Source organism: Petromyzon marinus, chromosome 34 (assembly GCF_048934315.1).
Source record: "Petromyzon marinus isolate PM22_M1 ecotype Great Lakes invasive population chromosome 34, UKy_Petmar_22M1.pri1.0, whole genome shotgun sequence".
Lineage (NCBI taxonomy): Eukaryota > Metazoa > Chordata > Hyperoartia > Petromyzontiformes > Petromyzontidae > Petromyzon > Petromyzon marinus.
This window is the reverse complement of record NC_133700.1, coordinates 6,767,128-6,786,579: the sequence shown is the minus strand read 5'-3', so window position 1 is coordinate 6,786,579 and position 19,452 is coordinate 6,767,128. Positions and strand designations below refer to the sequence as shown.

The window sequence follows — 19,452 nt, the reverse complement described above, 5'->3', positions numbered from 1 at the left end:
CCCTTGGTGTCATGGATTTTTCTCCGGGTCCTCCGGTTTTTCCTCCAAATTTAAAAAACATGCGCTTAGAGTATTTGGCTGCTATAAATGTACACGTAATAAGCCACTTCGTTGAGCTATCATTTGTGATCAGATCGCTTCTGAAAAAAGCTAGTGTATATAGCTCAGTGGGCCTTACCTCGTAAAATTAAAAGGTTATCGTTTTTATAGTGTAGTATGGGCCAGGAAACTCACAAGAACTACCGAATGACAGAGCTTTGTGCCCCATAGGATGGTCCAGCTCATTGGCAACCCTCGCATCGATGAAAGATAGAGACGGACTTGTCCTTGGAAATCTGCAACGACCTTCGCTGGACATTAAAAGCCATGTTTTTGTCAGTTGCATGGTCTAACACCGTTTGAGACGAGGCTCAAAAGAAAGCTGTCTCTGGTGTGGACCAATCAGTTTCAAGGACCATGCATATATTATCATAGTATGTTTTTTATTTGCATTCTGACCAGAAGTATTGTGGTTAATGCAGACATGATTCCTCGTAAAATGGTTTCAGTTTTGTTGCCATAAAAAAGGGGAAAAACATATTCTTAAATAAAGTATGACTTGAGACAATCCATTTACATGTAGTTCTCCTCTCTTCTAGTAATTGTGAGATTATATTTTGTCCCATGGTATGTCCCGGTTGTTGATACCTCAGAGGTGACAACACTTGTAAGGACCCACAAAGAAAACTTGTTTAGAATTATTGAGATTCAGTGGATGTGCCCAAAACTAAACTCAAGGTAGCAAAGTGAAGTAAGATTCTTAATGTTCATGGATATGCCTGAGACGTTTTTATATACATGATGTGTTTATTGGCCTTTTGATATGGCTGAAAATTAAAGTGCCAAACTAAGACATGTTTGCGATTTTTGTGGTTCCTTGAAATTGCCGAGGAACACAAACTGCTCTGGGATGATCACGTCCGCAGAAAGAGCACCCACACAGGAATCCAGCAAAAGCAACGGCGGGGGCTATGGTGGAGGGAAACAGAGGGCGGACTTCGATGGCGATGGAGGGGTGAAACGTACCACTGTGAATCCGCAGGTGTTCCTTCAGGTGGTGTTTGTACTTGAAGGCCTTCCCGCACTCGGAACATTTGAACTTCCGGTTGGCAACATTCTGGGCCCACGCCTGAGCCTGCAGGGGACAGAGGCAGGTGAACTATAGCGGCGACGACAAATAATCGTGGTGCGTAACATCTCTCGGGCCTGGTTCTCTGAGGCTCACGTGCGTGCGGTGAAAACCTAAGGCATCCACACTCATGTCTCTGTATGTGTACGGGAATTAAACCCGATAACCTCGAGTGGTGGTGCAGTGGTTCGTGCGCCGTGCTTTTGAACCTGGTGGCTTATGGCTTCAATTGCCCTACACGGCTGGCATCAGTGGTGAGTTCAATTGGCGATGGTCCTCAGCGCAACCACTTGAAAAACTCACATACCCTCATTAGCGTGGTGAGGTTATGGTCAAGGGACCCTCACAGCCGACTCTGCATAGGGCTCCCTTAATCTAGCAGTGGACTGACAAATGGGGCTGTACGTGTAAATGTGCATAATTCTGTAAACCTGCACTGACTAGCGTGGTGAAGAATGGTCAAGTAACCTTTGTAAGCCACACGGGGACAGAAGGCCTTCATTCCAGCGGTGGCTTCAACACAGGCCTGTACATTATTATAGTAATACTATATAACTACGTCTCTGTGGTTACAAGTGGTACCTGAACGAGTGAGTACCTGCTCATGGGGAGACCCGTGGGAGTAAGTACCGTTCAAGTGCACCTGAGCGAGGGAGTACCTGTTCGCGGGGAGACCCGTGGGATGATGCCAGGTGTCGCTCCAGCTGCGATCGGTAGACAAAGGAGCAGCCGCAGGTCTGGCACGTGAGGGAGCCGGGACCTCCCGAACCGCCGGGCCCTCCGGGCCCCAGGAGGGCCCCGGCCTCGTGCCGGCTGCGGATGTGCTCCTTGAGGGAAGTGAGACGGCGGTAGCCCCGTTCGCAGAAGGGGCACGACAGCAGCTGAGCGAAGGAGTCCGGCACCCCCACGACGGACGCGTCTGTCGCACACCAAAGCGCGAGCAACGCACGCGGAGAGGGAGGCTTAGCTGCTTTGGATGTCCCAAGCGAGGGAATGCGGTTTGTGGTTGCCACCATTTCCACCGTGGACCAAACCCGGACACGTTTCTCGTTCGGTCGAGGTCTATTACCGAAAACTGTACAGTGCACTGCGACAAAGTTCAACGCGATACTGGTGCCGGATCTTGGCGCCAATAAATTCCTGCCATCCAAACACAGATGCCAATTCCTGGACTGTCTGGGTCAAATCCTGATCTATGCCAGACAGGCGGTAATCCTAGAATGCACCAAAACAGGATGTCATGTTGACCACTGAGATTTAATGATGAAATCATCTCCTGCGTGAGTGCCAGGTGAATTGTCGTGTCGCAGGATCGTTAGAAATGGATAGGGCATGGGGAGGCATTCACCCAGCGGTTTATTGACCTTGGCTGATGACAATGATGATCATGTGTTGTGGAAATGTGTTATTCATGACTATATTTCTGGAGTAAATTACTTGTGTTTTTGTAACATTTAATTACGGACATAGTGATTACTCGGAATTACACTGAGACAAAAACATTATCAGATGGATGGAGGAACAAACTCATATTGGAGACATTAACTGTGAAGAAAAACTAAGTGGACAATCAAGTTTCTGAAGGATACTGCAGGTCGATTTTGACATATCCACCTTGTAATTTGTGTAAGGGTAACTTTTTTTTACGCCATGTATTGGTTTATAAGTTTTGACAAAAAAAACTGAATTTCCAAAATGGCAGAATATGAGCCGCCATCTTGAAAATAGAGGGGCTAAAATAATGCCAGAACGGAAAAGGATTTTTGTTTGAAAAAAAATCTAAATATACATCCACAAACCGTAGAGTTTTAACTTTATTCGAAGATACTCATCATAAAAGAGGACAAGGCAAGCTTTTATCAGAGTTAGCCTGTCATCTGCGATCTGTACAGACCCAACATGTTGACAGCTAAATGCTCAACAGCTTGGCTTTATTTTGGTGATTTCGAAAACCTTTTTTGGTTTGGCCATGTTTTTGGCCTTAATCTAAGTTGTCTTGTGGTTGTTATTGTTGTTTGACTTGCATCCCACTGGGATTTTTGCACACAGCGTTGGTGTACGGTGCTTTTTCAGGAATATTTTGATGTTTTTTCCTGGATTTTCTGTTTGCACAGTCACATAGTCACTTTAAGATGTTTTTCTTGTTCATGTTTTTGTTTTTTGTTTGTTGCGGTTGCACCCGATTCAAGAGCCGAATGGCTCACAGGGCTATACCAAATAAATGGAACTAAATGGAACTAAAATGATTGGAGTAAACAAAACCATTTTTGCATGTACAACTCTGCCAAGTTCATAAGATGTGGTTTACCTGCATTACCATTACAAAAGGGAGGCTTCTCTAATTACCTATCGCAAAGCGGTGTAGAATATATAAAAGGCAGGAATGGAGCAACGTATGTATACTTTGTTGTTGAAATGTTAAATATGCGGTCAGTTGTTTTTTTTCCACGCTCAAATTTGCTTCATCCCAAACACAGGTCACTCACATGTAACACCCATTTTCTATTCTCAATTGTGTTTATTCCTGTTCATTGTGGGTTGGTGAAAGGGATGAGCAGGACTGGTGAAGTATAGTCAGATTGACATGGTGTGGGGAGGCCTTCACCCAGGAGTTTATAGAAACGGGCCTGCAAGTGATGTCAACTGATTATATTGCATCGTACAGCAAAACATTTCTGTCCGCTCTGATTGCTCTGATTTTTCTCGCTGTGGCTCATAGAAGAAACTTGCTTTGGTCAGTTTTAGTTGAGTTTGCATTCCGCCAAATCTTGCCATTCCAAATATCATAGACCATCGACTCATTCCACTTGACAAACCTGGCTTAATCATGGACAGATGCCATGCATAATCCATTTCAATCAACGAATCGATGCCTACTCGTAACACAACCTGTAAGAAGTAATTCATATTATAATAACGACGATGGCATTGGTGTTTACAATGACATCTAAAAGATGCTGCGCAACCAAAAAAAAAAGAAGTATTGCATTTTTGTTCTAAATGGAGGACAATGAGTAATGTGTTTCGTTGGGCTTGTGGCAAGCCCTGTTGCGTTACCATGCTCCTCAGTGCTGCTCGTTTCAGGTGTTCCGTTTCGTAGCGAAAACTCGAGCTCCTTGGCGCACATCACTGCCGCCACTGTATCCCGCTGCCGAAAGAAGGCCGTCATGGTCTCGGCGTGCCTCTCGTCTCCCTCCACCTTTCCCTTGCCAAAGAAGTCCTCAAGCTTGCTCACGCTTCCGTCACCTGCAAGGGATTAAGCAGCACCCCCGATTAGCAAGGTTGGCTACGTACAGTACGAAAGAAGTTCAACATACGTACAAGAAACGCCCGGAGGGAGAAGCGTCAAAGAAAACGTCGCGTTGGGAGCGTATGAAAAATACATGTGGTTGCACCACAAAAATACATGTGGTTGCACCACATGTATTTTGGCACGACGTCCGACGTTTCACTGCACGTGCCGGAAGCTTCCTCGGCAGATTAATTTTTCGTACACCGCAATGAACAAAATGCGGCACAACCCGAAAATGCATCGGATAGACGTGCAGCACAACTGCGAGAACCTACACAAGTTAAATCAATCATGATTACGTATGTGAAGCAAATACCGTTACTTGCTGTTTCGTATCACGACCTATGTTACCATGCTTGTGTCTCTAAGATCTGTACTAGGGGAGCAATAGTGGAGCGGTCAGCGCTACGCTGCGCTATGAACCTGGGGAGCCGAGTTCGATTCCCGCTCACGGCCAACACCAGTGACGATTATCTGAACTGGTCCTGGACCTCCCCTAGGTCGACTCAGCCACAGATGAATACCCGGTGAAGTGTGTAAACCTCGCCACTGGGGGAAACAAAGGCGTTTGGGCGTGGTGCTGGCCGCTCCCACGGTATTCATAGGTGCTACAAGCTAACAGCACTTGCCCCAACAATCTGTTAAGTCTATATGTGGGATATTTGTCTTTGTTGTACTGTGTAATGACTTCACCGTCGCGGGACGCCCATGAGAAAGGGCCCAGCAGCTCACTGGGCCCTTTCTGCTCAAATTAATAAAAATGGAAACCTATCGTTTGAGCGTTGCACTATTTTACTCTTGGTCGTCATTTGGTGGAGTGCTTCGCATTTAGCAAAAACTTGGCATCGGTTTGAATCGAGAGCAATCAAAGTATGCAGAAGTTCTAATTTAGGGAACATTAGTTCTCGTGTTTTTTTTTGTTTGCAAGAAATCTATTCAAAAGGAAAACACAAAAACCACGCGTTTAGCTGAGCTTGTGACTGCGGAAGATCAGCCACGTTATAATTTCTGAAAGTTAGCGTGGATGTTTACGATGCGTACTTTATAACGACGTTCAATTTTAACTGTACATTACCAATCCCAATACATACAAAACACGAAGAGTTTTTCGAGAGTGCCTTGACGAGACCAATGGCCGAGAACGCACTTGTCAATAGCGCCGCATGGCCCTAAATGAGGGGAAAAATATATATAACGGGTGACATTTCAGGCAAATGGCCCTTATTCTTATGCTTCATAGGAGAGGTAGTTTTATTTGATCTCTCCGCCGTGATTAAGGGGCCATTTGCAGAATGGCCATCACCAAAAACATCAACTATTATATATTTACATATTATTCCCTGCTAGGGCAGCGTTACTGACGAATGTTTTATATTTTTTATTGTTTTCCTTCTACGTGACTTTACCGAAAGAACCAAGAATATGAATGTATACCTGTCAACCCATACAGTGTAGACATATTTTTGTACAGGGAAATTTAGTTTTCAGGTCCATACGGCATACGGCCGTTTCAATAGGGGCAGAAAAAAATTATATTTGTTTGTGTTTCTCCCTGGTGATGAGTCTTTGTAGGATGAACGTTGAGATTTATAATGGAACGGGGTGACCAATAAGGTATGAATTGGTCTGTAATAAAGTAGGGCACTGATAAGGGGTTGACAGGTATGCAAATATATTCCTGGTTCTTTCGGTAAAGTCACGTAGAAGAATATGAATCCCTGCAGTCACGAAAGCTTTAAATCAAAAGTATGCAAATGTTTTGAGGTTTTTTTGTTATTTGTGCTTCTGCACCGCTGCCACCTCTGCGTATCACCCAAACAATTTTTGTTTAATTTTGGACGAGAAGAAAACTAGCGGGGTTGAGAACGCGTAAAAAAAACCCCCAACTCATTTAAACAAAAATGTTCCAGAGTAGCGTATAAAGCACATAGTTGTGTGTTTTCCCCCCTTTTGAATCCCTGTAGGATGCCCAGCTGTTTTCAGTTGGTTCGACACAACAGCGCAGAACGTAAAAAAAAATAGCGATCCTTGGTCGAACAAAAACACGATCGCTGCGTTCTCTGAAGACGTCGGTGGATGTTGGACGTTGGGCGGGCAGAGGAAACAATGTTGAGGGAGAATTTAGCAGAACCTGTGTAAACAAGAACTATTGTTTTTTGTAGACAAAAATGAGAAATTGTGGCTTTATGTGGTGAGTATCTTTTGAGTGTCAGGGGATAATTACTGGAGCAGAAACAGCTTGCTCATGTAAAAAAGGGGGGCCTTGCCGTGTATGGCTCTGCACCCACGGTACACTATAAACATTTGGCCTGCTCGCCGTGGGGTCAAACGCATCAGCAGTTCACTTCCTCTTTCGTGCTGACACCGAGAAAAAAATGTTTCTTTTTTTTGGTCAAATTATTTAACGATACAAATGTTGCCAGTACAACAACATATCTTTCAAACATACGTTTCTAGCCCTCGACAAATAGCTTCCTTTTTACGCTAAGACGTTTTTTTTTAAATTCGTTTTTTACTAATGTCTATGAGTGCGTGTTTATGCCTCCGTTAAACACACAAAGCATTGCTCTACATGGAATCGTGCGGTGATTGTCCATTGGAAAATTAAGGATTAATTTCAGCGTGTGCTTGTCCACGTGAAGCCCCATCTGCCGATCCACTACCGCATGAGGGACTATTTGACCGTACCTCACCACGCTGGTCAGTGCAGCTTTTTGTGCAAGTGGGGGGGGGGGAGAATGCGGAACTGTACTGCCACCCACCACGTCCTACTACATCGGTTCCACGACGCATGCCACCGGTGACCCACCCGAGCACTACCCAGGCTCCAACGCGCTAAGCTTCTGAGGAGGCGGCGACTGCACCGGCCCCGAGGGCACGGGTCGACAGACCGCGGCAGTCTGCCCACGTGCTCTTACTCATGGTGACCTTGCACTTTTCAGGAAAAAAATTGCACTTTTCAGACGAAGTTGTTCATAGTATGTAACTTTTTGCCATTGTGGGGTGTTTTTATTTAATTATGAAAACATAATTTCAGCCACCCTCCACCCCCCCCCCCCGACCAAGATAATAATTTTCACCCACTACCAATGCTTTCAAAACAACCTCAGGTGGTGCTAAATGAAAGAAATTAACACGGTTGTATTAGCTCTCTATCAGGTCACAACATATGATGCCTGGATCTTGATATTAATAATAATATAGAGCGAAACAAGAGGATTTAAAGACCGAAATAGGAGGATTTCTTCACAACTCTGGCTGTTGCCTGATAATGCTCGTTGTAATTACTGGCGAAACGTCGTATTCAGATTGTAAATGTGTATTTACTCTCCAACGCACCGGTGTGCTGTACTAGTAACTAATTGGCACGTTTTGTTTACGTGACAAACCTTACTAGTTGGCTGTGTCGGGTGGTGGCGGGTTTAACGACACATTTACATTTACGCGATCTAACCCAAAAACCTCTATTATGGATAACATTGGTCGCGAAAACCTTCGTGTTATACACTTGATATTAAGATTATATCGCAAAAAAAGTCTCTTGCTCAGCACAAGAAACATTTGACTGGAAAATGTCTAACGAAAGTATAAATTCAGTGGAAAATAAACCCGGATAAAATACCCCACCCTAATATTGCAATACTCACCAGACTCACTTCCCACGTCGGATCCAAGGGCAGCAGTAGCACACAGCATGGGTCTGTCCACTTTCATTGTGACTGAAAACACAAAACAGCCACGATCACCTTCAATCTTCGTACGCTGTTCTACGCCAATGACCCACGTCACCTGGAACGCGCCCCCCCGAGAGCTCGCCAGATCTTGGAAGCGGAGCAGGGATAATGCTTGGACAGGTTAATGTTAATAATTATACATTATTATTAGTATTAACGTGGAAATTAATTACATGTGGAAATTAATTACATGTGGCCTAATTTGCAAGAATGGGCGATTGTGTGCCAGTGGTCTGGCCCCAGCATTTCCAGATGTGTAACTTATCGCCATTTGTTACGTTACAAAGAGTGTACAAAACGGGGAAAAGACCATTCCTTGTACGTACGCTGTTTGGAAAACCGATGCTTTACAAGGAATTATATCGGCTTGACATAGACAGAACGTGTACACCGATACATATGCACTCCGTAATACAGTGTAGACATTAGGCATATAATGATTCACCATCTCTCCCTCCTCTCCCCTTCCCCTTCGCCCCCCTCCCCTCCAAACTCGGCATGGTTCAGACTGGCGATTTGACTCAATAATCTCGGTTTTTTTCCATCTTATTTATATTGTTTGTTGTGTGTCCTGTATCATTTGTATCTGTGTTGTATTCGTGCTATTGTCTTCAATGTAACGTCTGCGTTTAAATTGCTATAAATCATAAAGTGTCGATTCTCACACGGGCAACTTGATGCGTGTATTGGTGAAGTAAGACTTCGTTTGATATCCTTTTTGCTTTTGTCTTAATTTTATTCTAAATATGCTCGCATTCGAGAAATAAAATTCCATTCGGGAAAACTCTGCAGCTAGCAGTGCATCATTGTGTCAGAGAATGACCCAGACGATGACATCACAGAATTACTTCTGAGGTCACTCCGATAGATTTCTCTATCCACACGAGGACTGAAACCTTTGTTATGCCTTGCAAAGAATGTTTAAGTTTCAGGGCTGAGATTGAGCGAAATTAAGTTAAAAACCAAGCTTAACACGACGGTTTTATATTTCAATCACTGATGATTGGGCCGAGACCATCAATTCGCTACACCGAAGAACCTGCTTGTTATTCTTGGTTCTTTCGGTAAAGTCACGTAGAAGGGAAACAATAAAATAATACAAATATAAAACAATACAATTTTCACGACGTTTCTACTGCAACACAAGCAACCATCATCAGGTGTGGTTTCACACCTGATGATGGTGTGGTTTTCACACCTGATGATGGTTGCTTGTGTTGCAGTCGAAACGTCGTGAGAATTGTATTGTTTTATATTTTTTATTATTTATTGTTTCCTTCTACGTGACTTTACCGAAAGAACCAAGAATATGAATCCCTGCAGTCACGAAAGCTTTAAATAAAACTTTAATCTGCTTGTTATTAATGGCAGTGGTGCTGGCTCAATTCTCTGACATCTGAGCCACCCACTTAAAATTACATAAGAAATGCTGCCCTCTACTGCGTGGACTTCGAAGGCAATTGAAAGGGGTTTTCAGATGTAGCTCTATGATATCCACATCCATGGGTAATACAAATAGTTTAGTTCAACGAGTGGTGCCACGTGATAGGCCACTTCGTTGAGCGATCATTTGTGGCCAGGTCGCTTCTGAAAAAGAGTTGTACAACTCAGTGGACCTTACCTGGTAAAATACGAATTCCTTAACGTGATCCACAATGGTTCCAATCGGGCACGTTGGTCTCATAACATGACACGACAAATTAAATAAAGTAATACAGGTTTTCAATCTATGAATCGACACATCATTTACATGCCAAGTAAATACGTGTGTGGTAGGCAGATAGAATTTTATTTTTAATCTAAAATAATTATGCGTCGGTGTGACAGAAATAAAATGGTATATTCTAAGTAATAAATCGCTTCTGCTACTTAAAAAAACAGCGGTTTGCTCAAAACGTAAGTTTTCCAGATGCTCAGATAATAATTAAAAAACAACATGCAACAATTACTGTCAAACGCTCGGCTCACACCGTCTTAAACGTTCGCATTCTTATACATTTTTAAGACAAGGCTTATCAAAAATAATCCGACGCAGCACGGCATTTTAATACACCTGTAGCTTTTCGCCCATTACCGCTATTTGAGTCGCGTCCACCTGCCCCCCACGCGGTGAAGAGACTTCACACACAGAGAGAGAGGGGGGCCGGTCCACGCACCAAAGCGCCCCTCCACGGCTTTCTCCTTTTTTTTACCCACGGCTTAACCGGCCTCGTGAACACTGGGCACTGTTACACAACGGTGCTGATGGCTCCCCTGCGTCTGCGCTGGTGGCTAACTGTAAAAAAAAAAGGTTAGTCGGACGTGTTGCTTTAAATATAGGAGACGGCGCCCGATACAATCTTCCATAAGCGCGACCACAGGCTGGGCCAGTGGTAAGCGGTGGGAGTGGGGGGGTGGGGGGGTAGTCCTTCAAAAATTTGTGCCGGTGCGGATTGTGCACGGCTCGCACTGGGTCATGGTGCCGGGCGGCGGTGGCGAGCCACCGGTTATAGACGGTGCATCGAGAGCAAACGGTGGATTTGGCGGACGCCGATGGTGCGGATAAAGAAATAAAGAAAAAAAAATGTAAAACGTGCTGAGAAAAGATTGGTGTTTTTCAGGAGTCAGGCCCTTCTCGGGTTAAACCTCGTGCAAATTAGGAGAAGTTATTATTTTTTTTATTTAACGCACGTTATTCCGAACGTGTCACTTTGAACGTAATTGGACAAAATAAAGGAAAACAATCCCCCTAAATCAACTTAATTTAAAGCCTTAAAATTCATTTACAGAACATTACATTAATTATGACCAAGCAATTTTTGTTAATATGTATCTTTAACGATGTGCGCGAGGCATTAACAACGGCACTCGAAACACTGGAAGTGGCGTGCCAGTGAGTGACAAGGAGGAAAGTTTAACAACACATCATTATGGTGTTATATCAGGTCCATGTGTTAGAGATGGAGATAATAGATGATTATATATAGAATGTAATTTTTCCCCCTCCCCCCCCAGCAAGTATTAAGCAGTGTTTTGAAAAGCGTGCACCATTACATTAATTACACAGCCAATTAAGGATGTCTTACCAGGCTCCGTTGGGGATATTAACTCTTTCGCTGCCTCCGCCCAGGCTGAGTAGTTGCCTTCCTTCTCGCTGGCTTCGTGGTCGTTCCCGCAGTCGTCGTCGTCTTCCTCCTCCTCCTCCTCCCCGTCGCATCCGTTGTCCTGCATCTCGCCCGTGGGGCTCTCGCCACCTGTAAGGTCCGGGCTGGATTGCCCGTCGAGCGGATCCTGGAATAAGCAGTCCAGTTCTTGGGCGGAGATCCGGTTTTCCTCATCCTCCTCCTCCTCCTCCTCCCCCTCCTCCTCGACTGACTGCCGAGGAAGAGGACCGCCGGTCCCGTTTTCGAAATGCATCATTGCTGTGAAATAATGACGAAAAAACGTTTTAAAAGCGTAAGGCATCGATTTATTTCGAACGTGACGTGCAACAAAAATGGTAGGCCACGTGTTCTCAGCTGGGTTTTGTTCTTCTTTAGCCGTCAAAAAATTGACCCAACATCTCAAACAAAGCCCCGTGTTAATTAAAGTTACTTCCATTGAATGCAATGAGAATGCGTGTAGGTTTTTTTTAGTTTTTTTAATGGCATTATACATCCATACAGTTATGGCAACTAAATACATATTTCGTGACAGATAATATCACTGCATGACAGTGTTGGCTTCACTTATTTTTCGATCCGTAGCGCTCGCAAACCGATGCGTTCGCCGTAACGTCCACAAAATATGTTTGAAATGTAAAAAGTTACCCACTTTCTGTTCTCAAGCACGGACCGGCCGACGAGGTGGCTCGGTATTCCGGGAAAAAAAGGGACGCGGCTGAGAGTGACGTGTCACAAACGTTGACGGACTTCTTTCAAGAAGGGCTCCGTTACTTTGTTAGTGGAAAAAAGCCGCTTTTCCACCACATTTTTTGTCAAAAAAGATCAACAAATATTTGTAGAAAATGTTTTTTTGGGGGGGTTTAAAATAAAAAACAATGCTGCTCTGGGGTTTTTTTTGTGTGTTCCAATTATTGGTGGAAATTACCTTTCCACAACAACACAAAGTAAATCTCTTGCGTGCACAAGTCAGCCAAGTATGCAAATAATTCAGCTTCCTCCTGCCAACTTGAATTATCATAGTATTGTTTATTTTTTATCGTGTCAATGCTGCCATGGTGTGATGGTTAGCACAATGGACGCGGCAGTTGAAACAATGATGCAAGTTATCCTGAATCTCCACCGCCTCTGTCCACCCAGCGGTATAAATGGGTGCACTTGCCGTTAGCTGGTTGGCAGGTCGAGTGCGGTGGTGTCAAGTGTGGGTACTCTTGCCTCTTCCAAGACATCTATCTGCCTTGCGTGGAAGAGTAGGTAAAAGCAAGGCCCTCTAAAGCTCCCTCTAAGAGGGGAGCAGTGGCTTGAGCAAGCAATTACAGGGCTGCACCTTTTTTTTTTAAACATTTTCACCACTTCCAATAATACCCAACACAAAGGGGACCTGATCTTAAGCCTTGGTAACACGAGTCCACATTTTTGGATCTTGGCCTAAGAGTCTCCACGAGCAATTCATGAAGATGGAGTCGACGCCAATGTCCACTGAATGGCATCGATAGCAAAACGGCGTCGTTCGGCCAGTAAGAATTCATGGTTCTCATTGCTGGCCGGAATGGAAGGAAAGAGGGCATCTACATTGTGATGTGAGGATATGTGACCCTGTATGAGATTTATAAAGCACTGAAATGGCTGAGGCGGCCAATCCATGGAACTTTACCTTGTTCCATATTCACGGCTTAAATTCTCACTTAATATTGTCCGCAACGCTGGTAGGCTGGCCCGGAGTATGGATTATTGGCGCAAGGCACGACCACTAAAGTACAAGGTTACAGCTGTCCATAATAATCCTATATTATCGTACCATATATTCCTATGATCCTATGAACAGGTTTATAATAATTATGAGCGCTAAATAAGGATAACTGGATTTTGGAGTGCCAGTACTGACTTTATTGATGGTAACTGCTGTTAAAAGTGATTTCTTGCTCAAATGAGCACTCAGGAAGAGCTCATCACCCTTTTTAGAGAAGTGAGCCACCAGAAGTGTAAATTCCACACTTCTATGGCAGGGGTGCGGAATGGTGGGTGAGTATATCTATAGGACGAACGCTGTTGACCTCCCCACAAAATAAAAAAAATATATAATTGTCATATCACGTCGTTCATGCAAAACTGCATCTCACAACGCCGTACAAGACAACAGCAACACCAGTGGTAGTAATTTTATCGACCACACAGGGATGATGGAACGAGTCAACCTCCAAGCAGGAGTTCAACTCACAACCGTCCGACTGCGCACCGCTTGCCATACTGCGCAAACACAACGGACTTGGACACTTGAAAAGGCCGTCGTGGGCTGTAGCTGCACTTCAGCAATTACGATCCGGTGGGATCTTTGACTCACATGTGAAGCCACTTCTTTGTTTTTAGTTTCGTGTCGTCTATTTATTTCTCCTTCTTCTTCTTCCCTTTTATCACTAATTTCGTCCCTAGTTGTGATGTCAGAGTAGAGTCAGAAGGCAAAGCAGAGGCTCCGAGAGGGTGTCAGCCGCTCGTTCTGTTGCCCACGGGCAACTACCCTCTGCATCTCTCTCTCTCTCTCTCACCGCACGATCATTAATTCAGTGTAAATAATGGGTTTTCTTCACCTCCATCATCCACCACACGCTAACAAACATTGCCCTCGCGGTAGGGGAGGTCCAAATTAAGGACGGGGGGGGAAGAGAAATTTAGCGGACAATGGGGGGGGGGGGGTGGTGGTGATGCAGTCGTTTTTTTTTTAGGTGTGACGCACTCATCAACGATTGCAAACGGAGACCGCGAACATTTCTCGGTGAACCTCGCCCGCTACGGTCCGCTTTAGTGTGGGCAGGGGGCGCGCCACGTGTCCGTGACCTTGATTCGACGCAGCGGAGACACACAGACCCCCCCCCTCCCCCTCCCCAACTCAGAGCCAAAATCGTGTGAGCTAGACAAGCTCATCCCGCAGGAGGGCATTTTGTGGCCCGCGCGGAACACCGCGGGTCTTTTTTTTTTCCCATCGACGGGCGTGATCACGATCGGACGTCGGATTCGCACGAGCGCATGTGCCGTGGAGGCGCTCTCGCGGTGCGTCGACCGAAATCGTCGATGAGCGCTGACGTTTAAACTTGGCGGTGCACGGCGTCGAAGAGTCTCGCGTCCGGGAATCGGGGAAGCGTTTATTTGTTTATTTATATTAAAAGCCGCCCTGCGTGTGGCGTGGCGGTTCAGCGGTGAGCGCACTGCGCCGTGAATGAACCTGATGACCCGAGTTAAATTGCCAGTCAGGGGCTAACGTTAGCGGTGAATGATTTCTGAACCGCTGGGGATATAAGAATGGGCTCAGACGACTCCCTACAGCCACAAGATGCCGCTATATTCACCCCCCCAATGTTATTTTTTCTCTCACAAAATCGAATCGTGACCCTGAATTGTTTGAATTCATTCAATAGTAATGCCATATTATCTATATATGTATATACACGTATACACACACATCTAAAGCTGTCGAAAATGAAAATCTATAAGTCCAGGCAGGATACCTGTTCATCGGAACAGCAGTCGACGTTCACTGTAGTGCCCCCCTCCAAAATACGAGCAATTGCTCGAGGTTTAAAAATGCTCTAAAGTGTCGGCAAGCGTGTTTGGTGCTCGGAGGTGTGTGGGTATGGCATACCGTCGCATACCGGCCCATTGCGACCCCTGTATATACACATGATGAAAAAAATGACAAAGATCCCCTCCGTAAAGCCTAGACAGACTTTGGGGGTAGGTGCTGTATTCCATGGCACTGCACAGGACGGGGTGGGTGGCCGGCACCACGCCCGGCCGCCTTTGTCACCCGAGTGGCGATGTTTTACACACCCCACCAGGTACTCATTTGAGGCTGAGTCGACATAGCGGAGGCCCAGGACCCGGTTCAGATAATCGTCACTGGTGTTGGTCGTGAGCGGGAACTCGAACGTGGCTCTCTGGATTCATAGCGCAGCATGCCAACCAATACACTACTGCTCCCCACATATATGTGTGTGCATATATACATACACCTGATATCTATATACCTGGTATTTACACAAAAGTACAACTCTGACGAATGTAATGTGTTGGCCATAGTGCCGCAATTTTTTTTAAAATCACTATCAACTGCCTAAGCCTCTCACACGGAGAGGGAAATCCTGCAAGGCGACGAGGAATCAGCGTGCATGATGCGCGGCACACAAACGTTTCACCGTGTGCACGTCGAGAACGACATTGTTCCTTTCGCGGCCACAGTAGATTCCATTCGCCTTTGATATTTTTAAACTCGAGTCTTACCTCAACGTGCGTTCAGTTTGCTGTCCCACCCCAGCCCTCCCTGCCCGCACCTCCAATTGGCGCGGTTGGCTACGCACGGTGCCAAAGAAGAATTTCAACGTGCGTGCATGCGACACATAAACCCCCAAAGCACACGCGCGCGTTACGTACACGCGCGCGTTACGTACACACGCGTGTACCGAAATCAACACGTACAGAGAGTGCCAATTGGCGTCCGACAGATGAGAGGGAGCGGTGGAAACGGTTCACGTTGCAGTCGCTGAGTGGATCGCTGCGTGGCGAGGTGGCTGCTACTCGGTGAGGCCTTCGTCCAGCAGTGGATTGACCATGGTTGATGATGATCACGGTGAAAAGACGTCTTGTTTGATCTCTTTCACCCTATCCTTCTGCTTTTAAGAAGGGCCTTTAACCAAAACGTCGTCCGTGATAATTTCTCTCTGTCATCTTCGCGCGGCGTAATTGTAATTCGCTTTTTCCTCTCACCCCTTGGCCAGCACTTTGTTATACCACCCGTTGTGGCGTACAGCGTAGCGTCAGTATCTTGCGGTAAGGGCACTTCATAAATGTAATTTATTGCTATCAGTACGCTTTGGGTGTGTTTGTTATCCGCGCTGGTGCGCCTCTGCCGACGCAGGTTTATCACGCACGATTTGTTTTCGCTCGCTCGAAAATCGTGCACAGACGGTCGCTCGACACCAATGCCGCCGCTCCCAGAATGTGACCAATCGTTTGGTCAGTGACGTTGGCTCGCGGTGTGCCCGTGAGTGCCCACGCATGTGTGTGTGTGTGCGCGCTTATTTGTGCGTGTGTAGGGGAGCGGTAGTGTGGCGGTTAGCGAGCTGCGCTACGAACCCGGCCGCCCGAGTTCGATTCCAGCTCACGGCCAACACCGGCGACAATTATCTGAACCGGTATTGGGCATCCTCTAGGTCGACTCGGCCTCAAATGAGTACCTGGTACGGTGTGTAAACTTCGCCACTGGGGAGACAAATGCGGCCGGGCATGGTGCCGGCCACCCACCCCCTCGTGTGCCGGCCTTCATAGGTGCTATTCGCCAACAGCCCTTGCCCCAACAGTCTGCACAGGCTATACGGGGGAATCTTTGTGCGTACGAGGACGCACGTGTGTGTTGATTAATGTTTTTGTGGGGCGCTCGCCATCAAAACAGCACGACAGCAAACTGCGCTGGCGCAAAAAACTCCGATAAGGGCACCCGGCGGCGCCGCCGCTTTAACCACTAAACTGATTTCTGAAAAAATTACATTCATAGGTGCACCGTGTTACCCGAGAAAGAACGCAGGAAATCGCAATTGTGCTTGAGTGATGAAATAGATTTGAGTGTTTTTCGTGCTGTAGCTGGTTGCGATGCTCTAAATGTATCGCTGGTTTGCGCCATCGGCGTCGCGTCATTCGGATCGCTGAAGAGGGCAGTGCGATCCTTCGTGTTAAGTGAGTGACCCCATGGAAGCGGATATCACAGAGCTACCGCTGATAAACCTTTGAATGACCCCTGGTCCACACAGTGGTGGGGGAGCACTTTCCCACCCACTCTGCGTATGAGAGCAGTGCTCATTGGTATGACACTCAAATCGATATTTAAATTCTCAGAGCTTGGAATTTAACCAAATTAAATGGAGAACCAATATTATACGTTGCATTTTATTTTTGTACCTGTACGCAGTCAACAGTGACCGGGCTGAGACTAGCAATACGACCGGTAGCCACGGCGATCGTGGGAGGCATATACTGGTGTGCCGAGCGAGCAAACATTTCTTGAGTCGTTTTAACCCCCGGAATCAGATCTGGTCCGAAATTAAGCCCCGATTTGTCACGTTTTAATCGCGCCACAGGCATCGATTACAGAGGGGAGCAATGTTCTCATGCCACACACCCAGCGGTGACTTCATGGTGGCATGCCCTGGAAAAGGGAGTGGCTCGGCAATGAGAACCGCTGAGCTCGGACAACAGTTTGACGAGAGCCGAACTCGCTCACCTGTTGCCGGCGCTACACAGCGGCCGCATTTATATATCAAATTGTATTACTGAGCGGTGGAGTGGTGGCACAGTGGTTTAGCGTATATTTGAAGCCGGTGGCCTGAGTTTTAATTCCCCAGCCATGGCTAACAGCAGTGTGGTGAGTGGTATTTTAACCCTTTTGTTGTTGTTGTTGTTGCAGATTGTTTGTCAATTCACTGCTGAATTAAGCCCTCACTGTGTCATATCGGTCGTGAGTGGGTAGTTTTGACCATACTTCACCATGTTGGACAGCATGAGTTGGTAAAGAAGAGGGAGGCACCAGGAACGGTTCTGGGTTGAAGTATCACTTGCCAATGATGTTAGGCTGTCACCTGAGAATCACACACGTTGCCAGGGGAATAGAGCCTTTGTGCTAACCACTGTGCCATCGCTCTCCACCCAGACAAATATAACTTGAAACGTGCTGAAACTATTTAGTTTTTTCGCTTTCAGGATACGTATAAACTGCTTTCATTAAGTTGGCGCTTTCATAGAGTTTTTTTTACTTGCTTGGTATTTACACTGCCAGGTAGTGAGACATGCACAGCAAGGGTTTGCAGATTGTGTTGGGCTCCAACTGAATATTTATGGTTTAAGCATCCCTACGTCTGGGATTCTTTTTTTTACAATCGAGTCCCACATTGAGAGGTGATAATCTACTTTTGACGTTATTTTAGTAATTGCTAAACGAATTCATATAAAAAATACATCCGAGATAAAGTACAAGGCGCGGCCCTGTAATTAGCTGGCTTATGTCATTGCTGGAGGAAGGGCCTCCTCTAGAGTTCCTCTCGAAGGGGCATTTGGACGACTTTCATGCTGGCCGTGGCCTGGAATCGAATTTAGGTTGCCGGTTTCGTAGCGTAGTGCGCTAACCACTGTGCCACTACTCCACCCACATGGATGTATCATGAAGAAATTATGTTTGTAGTTTCATTTTGGCAGGACTACAAATTGAGCATTGCAATAAAAAGGGGGGGGGGGGGAATCAATGTTATCGCCTACCTTGTTAACACCTTTTCATCTGTTGGAATATATTTTAAGGAATTTTTAATTGGTTTATTTCACCATTCATGAGCGGTGAATGCTAGCGGGCAGCCTGTCCTGTGGATGAGGTAGAGGGCGACAAACGTGTGGCCCATCTTACAGACAAGGTGTAATATTTGTGGTTTGTTCGTACAAACTAACATTGAGGAATTGTCAAAGACTTTCCAACTTGTAGTATTGAGACTGGAACTGAAAACACGCCCTTAAAAATAATGATAATCACATTTAGTTTTCTACAGCGTGAACAACCAGGCTAATACCCGACTCGACACATCTCTGCAGGCAGTGGGCGTAGCGTGCTTGGCATGGGCATCCCTGTTTAATTTGCTCCCTCTTCAGAGTATTTGGTTGCTATACATTACCACGTGATGATAAAGCCACTTCGTCGGGTTATCATGTGTGATAGCCAGGTCGCTTCTGAAAAAGAGCTATATAGCTCAGTGGGGCTTTACCTGGTAAAATATGTTTTATATAATTTAGGTTCTTCCGAGCCCGGCACCCGGGACCCTTCAGGCCCGTGGGTTCCCCCCCCCCACCCCCCGGCGCAGCTGCTGTGTCCGCACACTCGAAAGCCACGTCCACTGACTGCCTCCATACTATTCTATCAAGCTGAGGTGTGAAATTCAGGCGTTTTTGCAAAGTTGCGCCAGGGAGCTCATTATTGAAATTGTGTGTTTTTTTTAAACCAAAACAATGAGGAAGGTCAAAATGACCCCTGCACGTTTCCGATTGGACGGCGTGAAAACACTTCTGAAATGTGGTGGCTTCGGGAGTTTTGCGCGT

At 45.9% G+C, this 19,452-nt stretch overlaps 1 protein-coding gene across 1 annotated transcript in view; it reads right to left on the bottom strand.

Moving 5' to 3' along the window:
• Positions 1–19,452, bottom strand: part of LOC116948639 (zinc finger E-box-binding homeobox 2-like) — a 100,455-nt gene that overhangs the window by 22,922 nt on the left and 58,081 nt on the right. The window contains exons 2-6 of the mRNA XM_032965523.2: positions 11,260–11,595; positions 8,108–8,179; positions 4,226–4,414; positions 1,828–2,087; positions 1,066–1,174 (exon numbers count right to left, since the gene is read on the bottom strand). Of these exons, the coding sequence (XP_032821414.2) occupies positions 1,066–1,174; positions 1,828–2,087; positions 4,226–4,414; positions 8,108–8,179; positions 11,260–11,595 (966 nt within the window). The remainder of the gene's footprint in view (positions 1–1,065; positions 1,175–1,827; positions 2,088–4,225; positions 4,415–8,107; positions 8,180–11,259; positions 11,596–19,452) is intronic.